Raw genomic sequence first — 17,551 nt, forward strand, 5'->3', positions numbered from 1 at the left:
TATTTCAACCCTATTAAGAGTCACTTTGAGACTCAAAGCTCATTTTTCCTTTGCGACACATATTACAGAGAAGACTACAATGATATGTTTTTCCTCCCAGAATTCTGGATAGAAGTAATACTCCTTGGTCAAGTTCCCCCACAGAAAGGCATACCTGTTACTTTTTTTCTTGGCCATTATTCATATTTTTTAATTTCAACAGCCACTTAACATGGATAAAAGCCACTACAAGGTGGCTTTCTGTGTCATCAGTAGATAGTAAAATATTTTTCTCCCCTTTCCTCCCACCATATGTGAATATATAGAGACAATCAAAGCTGGACAAGCCAGCTCTAAAAGAGGGAGTTACTTAAGTACAGAATGTGAATGATTGTCAGAGCAAGAGCTTTCCTCACTCCTGTATCTAACAAATGAGCTTGCTTTGTTTTATGACTGATCTTCAGAAGCTAAGCAAGATTTTGCTTGCAACTTTGATTTCTTAGGCATGAAAATCAGCCTGAATGACATCTCTGAAACACTAGCAGGATTTCCACTCTAATGACATATTGGCTTCACTGTATGATTTGACTTCCACCTTCTAGTATAGTTACCACAGATGGGCACGAACTATGAGTTCAGTTGTTCATTCTGGTTTGGCGGACGACTTAACAAGTGTTCCACAATTCAATGACCCATCCCCTTCAGCAGGCACCCACTCAGAAGCAGTACCCCAGCTTCCCTTCCTCTTCAGGTGCTGCCTCTAAATGGATGCCTGGCAGAAGGAGCAGAGCACTGAACTGCAAAACACCTGTCTGACTATTCACCAAACTAACACAAACCACCAAACTAGTAGTTCATGCCCATCTCTAATGGTGACTCTTTGAATGGCTGCCATCTGATTACCAGTCTATTAGTCGATTTGTTAGGGTTGTCAGGTCCTTAAAATTTCTCATTCCTTAAGATTCCAGGATCAACACCTGAGACTAGAATTGGGTCCTTGAGATCAGACAGGGCTGGGTTGTTATGATGTTGCCAAAACAGAGAAGGCAAGGACTGACAGAGGAGCTGCAACTATTTTTCAGTCAGACGTTTCTAGAAACAGGCATGAAGGCAATCTAAGTAAATGGGCTCAGAATCTGGGCAAGGTCTAGCCAACAATGTTAACAGGAAACCATCCAGCTCCCAAAACGCTGAGCCATAGCTACTACCATTCCAGCTAGGACTCCTGTCCCATGTGGTCTCACCTACAGCACATATTAGCATGTGGAAAGTTTTTAATAGGCTGTCAGCCCACTGGGAATTTTTTTCCCCCAGACCATCCTCTGCTACTGCGAGGGTTCATGCAATAAGGCGGCTCATGAGTTTTGGTACTGCCACTCCACTCCTTCCCTTGCTCCTGATGACGTGGTGGCCCCAGCTGCATTCAGCAACCAACTCCATCCTCTTCTTTCCCCTTGCTCCTGGCTTTTTGTGTGACTGGCCAAGCGCCACACACATATACTTGTACTAAGCTAGTGAAACATGGTGCCAGCCGAGAATTGGTGAGGATGAGTTTGAAAAGACCTCACAAGGAAAAACAAAATATTCTTCTCCTTTAGCATTACTCACCCTGAGATTTATCATCCCACACAGAGACCCAAATAAGCATAGCAGTTCCTGAAACTTAAGCCAGTGTCCAGAGACCAGGCAACCCTATTCATATTTATTTATAAGACATCAGTGTACATGGTGCTTGCAAAGTACGAGAGGGCAAGCCCCTCCCCCTAGATTCTATGGCCTAGAAAGTTACAATACAAAAATCAAGACAGAAGAAATAGAGGAAAGGGATAAGAAGAGGAACCTGGCATGGTTGTTTTTATTGCAAGTACTCAGGCTGAATTTCAGATGGTCCTTTAGTCTATAATTCATATTTCAAAATGATATGACATTTCTTTGTTACATGAATGTTGGATCAGGCAAGAGAAATACAAATTTAAGAAAGACCGTACGTTCCCTCTACAATGTATACCACATTTTGTTTGAAATACATGATCTTCCTATAATTTCTTGTTTATTGTGGCTGAATTTAATGGATCTCATTTCCTGTTTATTTGCTGTCGTTTGAAGAAATCTTCAAATAAATTGCATCTATGAAGAGCCTGAGATCATTTTAGTTACTCAACTCACCCACTTAGCAAATAATGAACTTCATTTTTACTTGGTATTATTCAATCCAAGGCAGAACAAAGACGTTTGTGTCAGTTCAACGAATATTTCTCCATCTTAAAGACAGGCATCTTATCCTGATATAATGTTCATGAAATTCTGCGGGGAAGTGGTAATTTTCTATGCCACAAAGAACTAGAGAGTTCCAGATTTAGAAAAGTAACAGGTGTTCTCAGCACTTTTTAAAAAAGAATTCGGGTATCAGTCACAATCGTTGTGAGACAGTGTGCTTTGTGACCAATCAGAGCTGTGACAGACAAGTTCATTCAGTCTACTGTGAAAAGAAATCCCTTTTTAGTGTTCCAATTTGCCTTTCTGGTACCTGCTGCTACTGAAAGAGAAACAAGTGGACCAGAGCAGATGAATTTAGAGGAGATGCAACACAGAAGGTGATGATGATGAGAAAACTGACAGTGAAAGTCAATGAAGGTCAACAGGATAAAGACTGCTGTTTGGTTTCACACTGTTTGCTCCAAGCCCCAATATTCCAGGAAGCATCAAGCTGCCATAAATGCTGGCCTTTAAGGGCAGTCTGAACAATAAGGATCAATGTCCGATTTCTGTAGGTTTTCTTCTTTGCTTTTTCAAATGTGCTCTGGGTTGCTGCAACATATCCATGTAAGAATTAATATGATCCCTGTAAATAAACAAAATAACTGTTTTGACAGAAGTTGACAAAAAGCATAACATGAAAATATACTTTGTTTTGCGATTTCCTTGTCAAATGAAATTGTTACAGAGCTCAGGATCTTATTTTCGATTGTCTTAAGTTTAATGTTATTGTTGTTACATGCTGGCAAACCGCCCCAACCCACAGCGACCGTATGAATGAGCAATCTCCAGAATGTGCTGTCCTCAACAGCCCTGTTCACCTCTTGTAAATGCAAGCCTATGTCTTCCTTTAGAGAGTCAATCCATCTTATATTCGGTCCTTCTCTTTTTCTGATGCCTTCAACCTTTCCCAGCATTATTGTCTTTTCTAGAAAATCTTGCTTTCTCATGATGGGCCAAAAGTACAACAGTCTCCATTCCATCATTTTCTGGAAGCCTGGCATATGTTTTTATATCAATTCAGAAAAGGCATATACTGAACTCTAGAACCAAACAGACTATCTTGCTTGGCTATGATCCTGGAAGTAAAGAATATAAAGAGATAAACTCAAAGCAGGTGAAGTTGGCATAAGACATGTTAATTTTGATCAACAAAAGCAAGCTGACAAAAGAGGAATAGAAGACCACTATGTTGGACCTGTTCTAAATGAAACTGTGCCAGTCCCTCCATAATGTGAGCCAGATATGAAGCAGGAAGGTGATACACAGAGAGTAGTAAATCAAGAGAATGGGATACAACTGGAGATGTCAAAGCTGTTGAACTGGAAGAGAGATCTATGGCACAAGATGCTCCAGAAACAGCCATTAGATGTTCACTGTGGCCCAACAAAGGTGTACCAGCTCCTCACCTGTTCTACTTTGCAAGGTCATATCAGATAAATGAGCCAGTAATCTGGGAGGAGACTGAGCAGAAGCCAGCAGCTGAAGCTGCCAGATGGAGAAAGGAAGAGCTACAGCAGTGCACAAGAATGAGACAGGAACAGTGGCTAAGCTACCACCAGGCAAGAAAGCTATCAGGAGCAAGAACGTATTCAAGCTGAGACAAGGTGCAAACAAGTCACCTTGTCTGAGAAGTGAAGTGCTACAAGGCAAGAGTTTTTGCAAAAGCGTTCCTGCAGAAATATGGAGAAGACTTCAATGAAACCTTTGCTGCTGTTGTCAAGTACAGTACAATAAGAATGCTCCTGAATGCTGCAGCTTTCAAAAAAATACAAGCCAAGCACCTAGACATCAAGACTGCATTTCTACATGGACAGATCACAGAGGAGCTGTATATGGAGCAGCCACTGGGATTTACCAGCTACAAACATCCTCATTTTTGTATGCAAACTAACAAAAGACCTGGACGGATTGAAGCAAACTGCTTGGGCCTAAAATGAGAAACTGAAAGAAACGTCACTGCAACAAAGCTTTGAGCAAGGTGTTAACAGAAGTAGAAATGGACATTTTGCTTTACTTTTCTTGTAGATTACTTAAACTGTAGCTACTCAGAGGGAATAGGAGGACAAAAGGATTGTAAAGCATCTTAATAAAGAGGTAGAAATCAAAGAGTTAGGGAATGCAACATATTCCATGAAATTGAAAGGGAAGCAGAGTGGTCATAGTTATTAAAGCAGACGAGATCGGGCGTGTTCAGGGTGGTATGGCCCAATTCCTGCCAATAGAGGAGTGAAGCAAGGCTGCGTCCTGGCTCCAACCCTGTTCAACCTGTTTATCAACGATCTCGCCCCTCTCTTACGCACTGTCAACGGTCACAGCCCCAAAATTGGCCACCTCTCGATACCAATTCTTTTGTACGCGGACGACATGGTTCTCCTCTCACGCTCAAGAGTGGGCTTAAAGAGACTAATTACTTGCTGCCTTGAATACCTGTCTCACAACAACCTTCAACTCAACTTTGAGAAAACCAAAATTGTGGTCTTTGGCAAAGCGTGGAAACCCTTCGTATGGTCATTCCATGGGAATTCCATTCAGCAGGTCAGAGAGTTTAAGTATCTGGGCATTACTTTCCATCACCGACACTCCTGGTTAACTCACCAACGGGCAGCAATCAAGACAGCCAAACTCTCAGCCCAAGCCATCCTACGATTTCACCACACCTGGGGCCATGGCTTTATTCCCGCTGCTTTACAGATCTTTAACGCGAAATCAGTTGCTCAGCTACTATACGGTGTCCCTATTTGGTTGTCCTCACTACACAGCTCTGTGGAGAGAGTACAATCTGTATTTTTATACAAAATCCTTGGCCTCCCTCACTGTGTCCCATACGCAGCTCTGTGTCTTGAGGGTGGCCAATACAGAATTGAGACTAGGGCCTGGCTCAGATTTCTCAAATACTGGGTCAAAATTTGTTTTTTCTCTCCCAAGGACACCCTTTTGCAAGCGTTGCTAGCCGATAGCCTGCTTCCCAATGGCTTGGCCCTATTCACAAAGAAAGTTAAGACTCTAGGGCTATCTCCCGACCTTCTGGGCCTTATACCCCCCTCCAAGGTGTTTCCAACCATCAAAAACAGGGTCCTGGACATTGAAGGGCAAACTTTGTTTAGTGCGTCACAAAAAGTCTGCTCTCCACTTCGTCTTCACCTCTCACTCACTCTCGGACGCAGCCCAAGCTACTTATATTTTCTTGAACAGCCACTAGAGCGCTGGGCATTTACTCTCGCCAGATGCAACATAGTTCCATCAAATCTAGTGCAGGGCAGATACTTGGGCCTTCCTACAGACCTGAGAACCTGTCCATGTGGCCAGGGAAAAACTGAATCTCTGCATCATATGCTATTTCATTGCATTTTGTACATGGATATCCGCCTGCTCCACCAGTCGGTCTTTCCCCCCTCCTACACGCGATGGGATGACCTAAAGAAAACCCAATACCTTTTAAATGGTACTAACAAGGAAGTTACTGTATCAACTGCTCGATATGTTCACGCCATTATTCAGAGACGTCGCAACATGCCCTCTCTAAAATGAGGGGCTTAACGCTGTTATTTTCTCCACCCCACTCGCATGCAACGAACCCTGTATGCGTATTTTATTGTATTTATTCTGCGGCTTTTTCTGCTGTATGCCAATAAAGGTTTATTATTATTATTAAAGCAGAAACAAAAGGTAGTTGAGCTTCTGGAGACATTAGGCCTCCAAGATGCCCACAGTATTACAACACCCATGTAAATAGATTTTCTTAAAATCAAGGATGAAAGTAAATTTTTACCAAATACAGAACAGCTATAGGTAAGCTCTTGTATCTCGCAAGAACTACCAGGCCAGACACAGCTACTTCTGTAGGACTACTAATTAGAAAGCTTAGTTTTGTCAACACAGAATGATTGGACAGCTATAAATGAATGGACTTTAATTTAGACTGCCAGCTAGTGAAAACCCAAAACCTATAGGGTATGCTAATACAGACTGGCCAGAAGATAGAACAGATCAAAAGTCCACTAGTGATTTCCTGGCCATGTATGGTGATGGTCTGATTTCATGGGTTAGTCATAAACATGGCATCTTCCACAGTCTGAACTGATTGCTGTGGCTGAGGCATGCAAAGAACTGCTATGGCTGGAGAAGATGCTGAATGACTTTGGGATAAAGGAAAAGATGCCAATCCAGATGATGGAAGACAACCAGATCTGCATCCCAGGGGGGGAAAATGAATGCATGCACCAAACACATCAGTCTGAGATACTACTTGGTCTGTGATTTGACTGAGAAAGGCATCATCGAGATGATCTACTGTCACACTAGAGAGATGACAGCAGACATCACACCAAGCCTCTTCAAGAGACTGCTTCCAGAACGTGTATAACAAGATGGGACTTCAAGAGGGTGGCTGCATTCAAGTTTGAGAAGGGATGTTGGAGTTTTATTTGCAACTTCACCTACTGTCTATAGTTTGAGTGACTGGGATGGACTTTTCTAGGCTGGGGTGATTCTATCCATCACAAACCAAAGGTCCCTTCCAAAGACAGCCCTACCTACCTGCTGAGTGTTCTATCCAGGAAAGCAAAGGCTGTAGAAAACAAGATCTATGAAGAATGTTTGAGGGTCTCTTGGGTATGTTTATCCAGAAAAAGAGAAGAGCGAGAGGTCCTATGATAGCTATTTTCAAAAGGCTGTCATGCACAAGATGGAGAATGCCCATTTGCTACTCCTCTAGAACATAGGAACCCAAATCAGTAGATTCCAATTGCATGATAGCAGATAAACATGAGCAACAACTTCTTGACACTAAGAGTTGTTTAACATTGGGAGTGGTACAATTGTTTCTCCTGATCTGACCACCATACTTTTGTTGATACAACCAAGTACTGTGTTTAATTTTTATTTTGCTGCTATATCACTCTTGACTCATGTTTAACTTGTTGTCTGTTAAGAACCCTTGATCCTTTTCACATGTACTACAGCCAAGCCAGCTATCACCTATTTTTATTCCCGTATGAATTACCTGGCTGTGTCAGTACTGAATACAGAATATCCCAGATCCATGTAATATTGTCCTGTGTTTTTCAGTGTAGTCCAGGCTTCACTAACCTGTTTAGGGCAGAATATGCATTTGTTTAGCCAGAAACATGTTCTCTACAACATTTACATATGACACAGACTTCAAGTTTAATAGAAGATTATGAGACTGATTACAAATGTGTTTAGCCTGCTTTTTGGTTTGCTACCAGACTATAGGATGTCTTTGTTAGAGCAAACCAGGCCACCTCCAGAGCAATCCTATCCATACTTTTCTACTTCTACTTTCTTGGTGCAGGTAGGATTGCTCTGTTTTGGATCAGTTCCAGTGCTTGTGATCGCTGGAGCCAATCCAAAGCAAGCTTTTGAGATTGAATTTGCCAGTATTGTGAAGTGACTTAATAAGTAAGCCACTTCAGGATACTGATAAAATAATAACTTCCTCAGCAGAAGGGCAGGGAAAGTGAACTTAAAAATAGTCCATGTTTAATGGACTATTACTGATGTCCTGCATCAGTTATAAAAAAATTATGTTCTTTCCTGCATGCTAAAGGGCTAGTTACAAAACTGTCTACAGTTAAATCCATGGTGAACTTCTCAACTGACCATTTAAGATAAGGCAAATATAGGTTTTACTAGTTATCTCCATGGGAACATTCAGGCTTGACCACATTAGGAAGCTCAACTGTTCCTAAGAGGCCCCCAATAGCTCCTCTATTAGTATATAAGGATGTTATGATTAAGAGTACACAGCCACAGTGATTAGTCTGATAGCTGAGTCAATAATGTAAAATGCTTCACGGTGCTTATTTAATTAATCCTCAGAATAACAGTTTTAGGTGAATTCCCAGCTCCTTTCAGCTGTTTAGAACATGGTACTGGGAACATATGAGAAAGGGACATGAAAGATTTTAACAGCTATATTTGGACTACAGTCCTCAGCCGTCATGGGCAGATTCTGGGATCTAATTCAAATAAGGCAACGTCACTGCACTCTAGCTTGCTGGTGGCACCTTCTCTGAATATAAGAAGACTTCTCTATATGTAAACATTGGGGTCACACACACACACACACACACACACACACACACACACACACACACACACACACACACACACGAGTAGCCACATTTGTGAAAGTCCCTGAAAGGGGTACTTGTTGACAAAAGAAAAGTAGGGTCAATACTAAAAATACTGTAGCACTTTAAAGGCTAACAGTTTATGAGGGAGTGGACTTTGATCCATGAAAGATCACAATGAAATAAAAGTGTTAGTCTTTAAAGTTCTACAACGTTTTGTTCTGTTCCATTCTTCTCTCCCCCGCCCCCCACCCTTTTTCTGTTGCCAATGTATGAAGACAAACTGATATGGCTTCTTCTTTGTAAATTGCTGAAAGAAGTATTATCATATTATACTGGGAAATTCAGGCTGACTCAAAGTCAGCCAAAATATTTAGGAAAAGTAAACTTTCTACCTTTCAGATCATAATAGTTCTCTCCAAACGTCACTACAATATCTTAGAAAAGAATGGATACCTGTTCACCCAGAGTACTCTGGCTGCTAGTTAGTTGCAAGTAGTCTAAATAAGGTGTTTGTCTCTTAAGACTCAAAAATTGGTTGGCTTCTTCCTCTGAGAAAAATGGTAGTCCCAAGGCTCCTGAAATGAGAAAGGCACAGAAAACAGCTACAGTAACATTAATTCTAAAATTAATGTTATTAATATATTAATTCTAAAATTAATATAAATTAAGTATATTAAATTTATTAAGAGATGTAGAGAAAAAAACCCAAATCCTAATATGTTTAACAAACTGCTCTATTCCTTCATATGCCTTTTACATGGTATTACAAGGTTGGACTATGAACTATGTTTAAAATCTTCGAGAAGCCAAGGTGTTTTAAGACATCGCACTGAGAGTGTTGGGTTGTAAAATCTACTTACCAAATGAAAGTTAAATGACTTCTTGACAAAACGGCCTTGTGAAGTTGTATCTCAGTAGAGCAGGGGAGAATGGGAGATTTCATGAGGTGCAGCTTAGAGAGGGGTGCTTCAGCCTTTGTATCTTGAATGAAGCACAGCCCCACAGGTGGTGTGGATTCCCATTCGGCCGGCCAGGCCATGAACCAGGCTCTGAGCATCGGTGGGGTACTTCTTTGGCAGTGGTGCACCAACCCAGACGGCCCAACCCCGCCTTCCCAGGCAACTGACCACTTCAGCGAGGAGGTGGGACTCTCTTGGCCTGGGTGGTCAGCTGCCTGGGGAGGTGGGGCCAGACTGGCCAGCCTCCTGCCCAGATTAGTGCACCACTGCTGAAGAAGGACCCCAGCGATGAATGGAGCCTGGTTAGTGACCTGGCCGGCTCAGGGGGACAGGGATGGGAACTTGCACCACCTGTAGTGCTGCACTGCATTCTAGATGCAAAGGATGAAGTGCCCCTCTCTAGTGGAGATAACAGTTAAGTCCCCTTGTAAAACAAGTTAGGAGCTGGCCAGAAGGGCTAACCTCTGAGTTCCTCAGGGTGAGCAGGTATGTTTTTTTGATGCTATATTTTTCCAAGGAAATTTTTCCACATCATATGCATCTACATTTATCCCTATCTGTCTGGGTTGTTGCACTATAATCAATCATTTTAGATGTGTTAAATATGAGCTTCTATAAGGGCATGACCAGACGGGGGCTGGAGCAGTCTGATTGACGCTTAAAAGGTTCTTAACACAATCTATTTTGATCAACATTTTTCTCCTGTGAGAAGGGACCAAACAGGTCTTAGGAACACCCTGATTTGTCCCCTTTCAGGTTAATGACACTCTCCTTCCCACCCCTTTTTCCACTTTTTCTCATGGCCATCATTTAATGGGCTGCAGTGACTTTCCTTTGTTTGTTAAATAAAGTGAAACAGCAAAACAGCAATTCATCTACCTAGCGTAATACTGCCAATGTATCTCATTTATAGTGCTGCATCAATAGGAAGATATATTTAAAAATTTAAAATGGTACAGCAGATGAAAATAGAGGAGGGGGGATTCTTAGTTGTCCCTTTCAATGCCATCAAATATGTCACAGGGTTGTCACCTCAGATAACACTGACCACAGCATTATTTTTGTGTGGACTAACCATCCACACAGGCTACAGAATGGGCTAATTAGGAACATTCCAAATTATCCCCCCCCAAAAAAAACCTATAGCCCCAGTGCTGTACCAAAAAGGAATGGGACAGCTCTAAAAGAGGGCAGGATGGAGGGCTGTAAATCGAAACAAGTGTGGGCGTCATAAATCAAACAGCATAAAGAAAACTTGACCAGGTTTCTGCAATCTCACTACCGAAGTAAGACCTGTGAAAAGAGAATGCCTTACTTACCACAAGGAACTCTCTGTGCCTCTCTTGAATTATAATCTAGAACAATTTACAATATCACTTTGAAATGGGATCTGCCAGAACTTCAGAATACCTCACTGTGTGTTCAATTCTTGACTTAGGCATTTGCTTTACCATAATTCTAAAATCTTACCTGTCAGCAACAGGATACATAAAGTGAATTGAAGCATTGTCGTGGTCATAGTGTGTTTCCCGAATAGAAAATGTTGCACAGTAAAGCAGCAAAATGGGGATGCTTTTTGTACTTTCAATGCCCTTTGCTTTGTAAATCATTTACTATAGCCAGATGCACACAGAGAGGGCAAAATCCACAGTTGCATGGACATGTTTCATCAACCTCTTGGTACCCTTTGGACTGTTGACATGGACTTTTTGCTATATTCCAGACATGTTTTCTTCCTAGGTGAAGAGAGCCTTAATCTACTCAACTTTTGATTATGCAAAATATCAAACATGTTCTCATTTCTAAAGGAGAGGATGTAAGAAGGAGCAGAGATGTTTCCTTACTCTGCAGAATCCCTATGACTTCAGACACGTCAGGGACAAGTAAATAAGCAAACATGTCCAGTATTGATTGTATTAATGAACTTGGACTCTCATTTTTTTCATTAAAAAGGTGCTCAAGACAGCCAACAATACTAAAAAATAGAATTAAAAGGGAAATGTTGATCAAAACATAACATTTAAGTCAATCTGTTAAAACACAATTGTTCAAGACTATTAATACCCTATTCCTAAATATCTTTATTTTATACCAATATTTAAAATTTCCTTAAACGTTATGTCACACCCTACATCTGGAGAACTTAAAACATTTTTCATGTCTGTAGAATTTTTTGTGGCAACATAAAAAGGTATGTTATATCAAGGCACATTACGGGTCCATCTAGCTAATTTGCTGTATTTTTAATTGCTCTGTTTTAAAATTCTTTGTAAGCCAATTTGGGATATTTCTGGGAGAAAGATGGAATATCAATTAAGTATATTAAATTAATTAAATATTGGGAACTTTTAAGATACTTTTAAGAACTTGGCTATTAAGACAGGCCTTTCTGAACGCAGAAATGCAGGGAACTTATGAGTTGCTAGGTTATTTGACCACCACCATCTTGAATGTTTTTATTAAATATATGATATTTTAAGTTATAATGTTTAGTACATGTCTGTTTCTTTATATTATTTTAAATATAATTGTTTTATTATAATCATAGATTATTGTTTTATTCTGTAGTAAACCACCTAGGTGGGGAGTATATGAATTAAATAAATAAATAACAAGAGGATTGTTCTCAAAGTTCTTCACTACAGTTATTCCACGCCTAGCTGGAAACAACAAGAACTGAACACAGGACTCTCTTTTTGGGGGGGGGGGGGAGGGATAACTCCCAGAGCTGTGGACAAAAAGAAAAAGAAAAACATTTCCCATCTCCTTTAGCAGCGACTTATAGATTTCTCTCAAACAAGTATCCTTATAATTATAACATAACATATTCCCATAGATTTTGAATACTGCATCTTGTTGTTTGAATGAATGGCTTGTTAGCCTCTTAATATGTAGATCAGTTTCAGGCCAACCATAATATGAAGTCATCACTTTGATTAGAAGAATCCAGAGATGCACATTTTCTTGTGTCAGTTGCTGACTGATTGATTTCAGGGCCGCCCTGAAAGTGGACAGACAATGATGCATGGTCAGCAGAGTTGAGAAAGGAGTGGAGTTTCCCTGCTTCCCTAGTAGAGTGGGAATTGGTGACTTGAAAGTTCCGGTTGCACAGCAGAGAAAAATATAGTCATGGACCTACACCGCAGATTATTATAGTTTGCAAGTCTCCCTCAAATATTCTATTGTTAGTTATTTTTAGTTAGATTTACCTCAATTGGCAATAATCTCAGTTGACTCAGTCAGATACTCTGATGCTGAGCTAGAGTAAAAACTGTTTCTCTTTTACTCACAAAATCTTCATATATGTCACAATAGCAGACAAACATATTCATTTGTTACATACTTTAGAACCTTCATTGGTTAATTCCATTATTTCGAATAACTGTGTGGTTAAATAAACACTTTCCTCAGACTTCTGACTCCATAACACCCTGACTGAGTAAAGAAGACGGGTAAAGTAGGTAAGAGTACAATTGGTTGCTACTATGTGATTGCCACTCACCCAAAGCCCCCCCCCCATTCAAGCCTCTTAAAGGCCTACTATGGAGGTATACTTCCAACCTCCCCTTTATCAAGATTTACTTCTCTATGATGACATCTGTGTGTCTGTACATCTGTCTGTGTGTGCCTGTCATTCTGATGTCCCACTACAGGTGCAAAAAGATTTAAGACCCTGAGAGGTTGATGCTTATTGCCTGTCTTCTCCATCCTCCCAGTGCTCACAAAAGAGAACTCAGATTCATGACTACTGCTGAAAAAGAGCAATCCTGACAACATCCCTAAATGAATCGGTTTCAGGTACTGTACTTCTATTTCCTCACCGAGCGGTATCTCCCTTCGGCAAAATAGCGCCACCTGTTGCCCGGTTCGGCCACTGCGATTGGGCCACCGCCCTCGAAAGACGGGCTTGTTCTCCCATTCGCCACCAGGGGGCGCTAGGGGACTGAGCTTTTTCCCCCTGGCTTCTAGAGTGGTGCGGAGTCGCCGGGGGAACGGTTGGGGCGTGGCGATGTCCGAAGCGACTCGCTATGGGGCTCTGTGTAGGGCGAAGTTGAGGCTGGAATACCTGCATGCCAACTCGTGAGTGGAGCCACGTTTGGGGGAGACGGAGGGTCGGCTCCCCCCGTTTTACCCGCTGTTCCCAGTCCTCGGGCAACTGTGCAAGGGCGGGCTCGGGTGGGGGCTCCTCCTGCTTCCTCGCCTCTCCCAGGTCCCCTGTGTCGATCCGGCGGTATTCTTGTTCCGGAAAGGGGGGGGGGACCCAAAAAAAATAGTCCCTGTTTTTCATTCCAAGTGGTCCCCTCGAAGCGATCCGCGCATCATTTTTTCATCTCAAAGCGAGGAAGCGCTGGGCGGAAAATAATGTCTTCCCTTAACACCTTGGGCGGAAAATGTGGATTGGAACTAAATGGGTGGCAAACGATGCCGAAGTTATGTGTGCGTGTGCGTGTGCGTGTGCGTGTGCGTGTGTGTGTGTGTGTGTGTGTGTGTGTGAGTGTCAGGTCTTATTAACGCTTAGCAGACATCCAGTCCCTTTGAAGTTAGTGGAACTGCCTCCTGAGCAAACAGGATGGATAAAACTGTGCAGGTTCTAAGCCCTTTATGGTGCTTTGGGGGGGGGGGGCTCTCCATTACGGCCGATTACCAAGGCAATCTTATAGGTATCTACTCAGAAGTAAGTGCAGTTCAGTAAGACACCCACGTGTGTGCAGGATTAAAACTTCCGTTGGGGGAGACTCCTCTCACAAGAAGTCCCTCTCCCCCCAATTGCACTCCATCGGACTTGCTTACCAGGAGACACGCAGAGGATGGAGCTGCATGGGGCATTTAACCTAAATGTCACAGAAGAACAGTCATTGCCATCGCTTTCTACACAGACACACACACACAACCCAGTTGCATGACAAAAGCAGAGCCCTGCCCTACTTCTCTTTTCGACTTCCATTCCCAGAATCCAGCTGCCAGGTACCGCTGGCTGGAGCCACTCCCCTCCTTTTCTGTTTGTTGTTATATTTTAAAAGCTGGCTGTTTCTCACCAGCTGATACTTTAGTCTTTAGTTTGTTGCTGTTTCAGTTTTCTTTTATTTTTAATAAAGGTGTCCTAATGTTTTTTCCCCAGCACAACACACGACTTTCTCTTTGGAGCAGTTGCTGAACTGATTGACAATTCCCGGTAAATATTACACTTTGTCAGAGTGAAATTCCATGCAGGTTGAAACACTTGTGGCTGGTAAATGCTCTGTGGCAGCTGCCGTTCGCTCTGTTCTATCAAAAACTGTTCCAGTTTACAAAACAGTATTCAATAAGTCAGTCCTGGGTTGTTCAAATATCTATTGAAGATGCCACACAGTTTTCTTCCACAGCATAGCTTTGGTTTGTTGGTAGAATCAAGCAAAACTGTTCTGTGCTGTACCCACTCCCCCACTTGGCTGATGCCTTGTAAATATTCCCTTATGGCCGGGAAGATGGGGAATGTAGTCCCACACGTTGAGGGCACCAGCCAGTTCAGGACAACTAAACAGTGGAAAATGCTGTCATGTGATGGTGGCAAACTACTTTGGCCTGAGAGCCGAAGTAGGGACCAGATGTTCATGCACCCAACTGCTCATAAAAATCATTGTTTTTTTTCCTCGAAGGGGGGATCCAAATTCAGAAAGGTGAGCAGGATGCTTCCTATCTCCCCACCTGGAAATGGCCCTACCTAAGTGGCCTCTAAAAGGAGCTTCATGGAGCAGTGGTTAAACTGCAATACTGCAGCCAAAACTCTGTTCACTGCCCAGGATCAATCCCATGTAGCCGACTTGTGGTTGACTCAGCCTACAATTCCTCTGAGATCAATAAACTAAGTTACCCAGCTTGGGCAATGTGTAGCCTGCATAATTAAATTGTAAACCACCTAGAGAGTGTTTTAAGCACTATGGGGTGGTATATAAGAAACACACTTTTTAAAGTGAGCTTCCTCTTCTTGTTATAAGGGTATGTGAGGGCTTGGCTCAATTGGAGCTAAGTAGTAGGGTTGCTTAAGGTTATATAGAGGTCTGTTATGCAATTTGGTGTGATCCTTGCATCCACGTAGCATATACACCTCAAGCAAACTTATTTGGCCCACCTCCCTAAAGCAAAGAACAAAAACAGAGAAAACAAAAAACAAACAAGCACACTACTGCCTCTTCCTCCTTCCAGGAGGAAGCTTTAAATTTTTAATTTTTTCCCTAAAAGGTGCAGTGCTTTCAATTTCCCACTATTGTTAAGCTTAGCTGCTTAATGATATTGGGAAAGTAGATGAAGTGACTAAGCTTAAAGATATGTGGAAAATGGAACTAGATGGGACATTTAGAGCAGCAAGCTCTGCTTTGGTTCAGTCCTAGTGGTTACACAAGCTGGAAACAAACTAAAACAGAGTGATCCCATGTGCACCTAAAAAACAAGCCCTGACGGGGAGACAGAAAGGTGCAGGTAGGAATACGCCAGATGGGGTGGGTTGTTCTGGCGCTTACATTATCTGGTCACTGGCAAAAGGATCAGACCAGGCAGTGGGGCAAATGGCCATATAGTCACCTCCTGAGAGTCTCTGGATGAGCTGTTCTGGGATTGGTCAGCTCCACTGAACTCATTGCCCTTGAGAAGGGAGACATAATAAATAATAATGGCATGCTTTCAATACAGTTCTAACTTACTGCAATATTTCTCACTGTTTGCTAGAGAGCAAAGCAAAAGCAAATGTTTGTTGTCAGCAAATAACCAAGAACAAGCTATAACCCTAATTCTTAGTTGGCCTTTCTGCTGACCCGCAGGAATTCTGTCTTGAAGTCCCCGAGATGTGTTATGTTGATTAGAACTCTTGTTGAAATGCTGTTGAATTGGGATTTTGGAGAGACTGTGGTCCTCACTGAGCCTTGAAATGCACTGTTGTTAGGCTGATCACTCTCAGTCTGAATTGCCTCACAGAGTAGTTGTCCTGAGGAAAAAGTAGGAGGAGGAAAAGAGCCACCCCCTTCGCCTTGAGCTCCCCATAGGGTTCCCCTTGACAGTTTTTGTCCAGTCGTGTTCGACTCTAGGGGTCGGTGCTCATCCCCGTTTCCAAGCCATAGAGCCAGCGTTTTTGTCCGAAGACAATCTTCCGTGGTCACATGGCCAGTGCGACTTAGACACGGAACGCTGTTACCTTCCCAACGAGGTGGTCCCTATTTATCTACTCGCATTTGCATGCTTTTGAACCGATAGGTTGGTGGGTTCCCATAGGGAAAACAGGCTACAAATGTAACTTGGCAAATAATTGTTGCTTATCCACTTTTCTTTGAATAATTTGTTTTTATGTAAAATCTGTATTTCCAGTGTTAAAATTTGTAAAATATTATTGTACAGTCTCCTCTGGGTTTTTAAAAAGAGTTTTTAAATAATTTTAAAAGTTTATTATTTATATGTTATGATATATATTCATATGTGGTCATTGCCTTAAAAGCTCTTAGTATTCCAGTAAAATGAGTTGACACTGATTGAGCCAGTTGAATTTATGCATATGGTATTTTGAATTCTTGGCTCACATAGAATCTTCTGACTTGTATGATAGTTGCAGTTAATTTGTTTTTATATTTATCTGCTTTCACAACTTTTTTAGTGGTTTGTGTGTTTGTGTGTTTTAAAAAAACTTTTAAACAATATTTTCAGTGATGCAGGTGCTACGAGACTGGACATATTTACTGGTGAGTTCTGTCTAAATGAGTGTTTTGAAAGCATCCTTTCTCCTTTTTTGGTTGCTTGCTCGCTTGTTTATTTTGAGAAGAAATGACATATTTGTTCCCCTGTGCAAATACGATGTATGGGAGATTAAATGGCTGTGACAAAAATAGGTTTTGACCTTTTTGATAGCCTATAAGGAATACACTGGAATAAAAGTCACAATTGTTGTAACATGGTGAGCCTACCAGCGTACCTAAAAGTATTTATTCTGTAGCAGAATCCCTATTAAAAGAAATCTGTCTCTCTCAGGTCTAGCCCAGTTCCGTGCGTGCAAAGTATACAAATCCTTTAGTGCTCATTGGCTTCAGTAATTGGCTGATGCATGTTACATAATTGCCCGGTGTTCTTTGGCTCTCTTGCTGAGCAGCTGTCTTTGCAGCCTGATCCTATGTCAATTTACCTGTGAAAAAGGCCTGAGATTCATGAAGCTTTTTTTACTCCTAGTAAGCATGCCTACAATTGCAACTTTGCATTGCAAACCTGGATATCCTTGCTACAGAGAGAAAGGCAATTGCA

General features: G+C 41.8%; 2 protein-coding genes across 6 annotated transcripts in view; one reads left to right on the top strand and one right to left on the bottom strand.

Moving 5' to 3' along the window:
- Positions 1-1,660: 1,660 nt before the first annotated feature.
- Positions 1,661-13,010, bottom strand: C3H3orf85 (chromosome 3 C3orf85 homolog). The gene is made up of 4 exons (XM_072993937.2): positions 10,766-13,010; positions 8,790-8,911; positions 7,241-7,326; positions 1,661-2,821 (listed from the first exon to the last, which is right to left on the bottom strand). Exons 1-4 carry the CDS (start codon positions 10,812-10,814, stop codon positions 2,731-2,733), a joined length of 348 nt encoding a protein of 115 aa, XP_072850038.2. The 5' UTR covers positions 10,815-13,010; the 3' UTR covers positions 1,661-2,730.
- The window catches only part of MORC1 (MORC family CW-type zinc finger 1), a 54,782-nt gene continuing 50,234 nt past the window's right edge, over positions 13,004-17,551 (top strand). For 4 of the 5 annotated variants that reach the window (XM_020806353.3, XM_072993931.2, XM_072993933.2 and 1 more), the window contains exons 1-3: positions 13,238-13,375; positions 14,415-14,468; positions 16,964-16,998. In XM_020806353.3, the coding sequence (XP_020662012.3) occupies positions 13,305-13,375; positions 14,415-14,468; positions 16,964-16,998 (160 nt within the window). In that variant the 5' untranslated portion in view covers positions 13,238-13,304. Of the gene's footprint in view, positions 13,094-13,237; positions 13,376-14,414; positions 14,469-16,963; positions 16,999-17,551 lie in introns of those variants that run through there. The other variant, XM_020806357.3, reaches the window with a different exon arrangement.

This window comes from Pogona vitticeps, chromosome 3, assembly GCF_051106095.1.
Source record: "Pogona vitticeps strain Pit_001003342236 chromosome 3, PviZW2.1, whole genome shotgun sequence".
In the NCBI taxonomy this organism is placed as follows: Eukaryota; Metazoa; Chordata; class Lepidosauria; order Squamata; family Agamidae; genus Pogona; species Pogona vitticeps.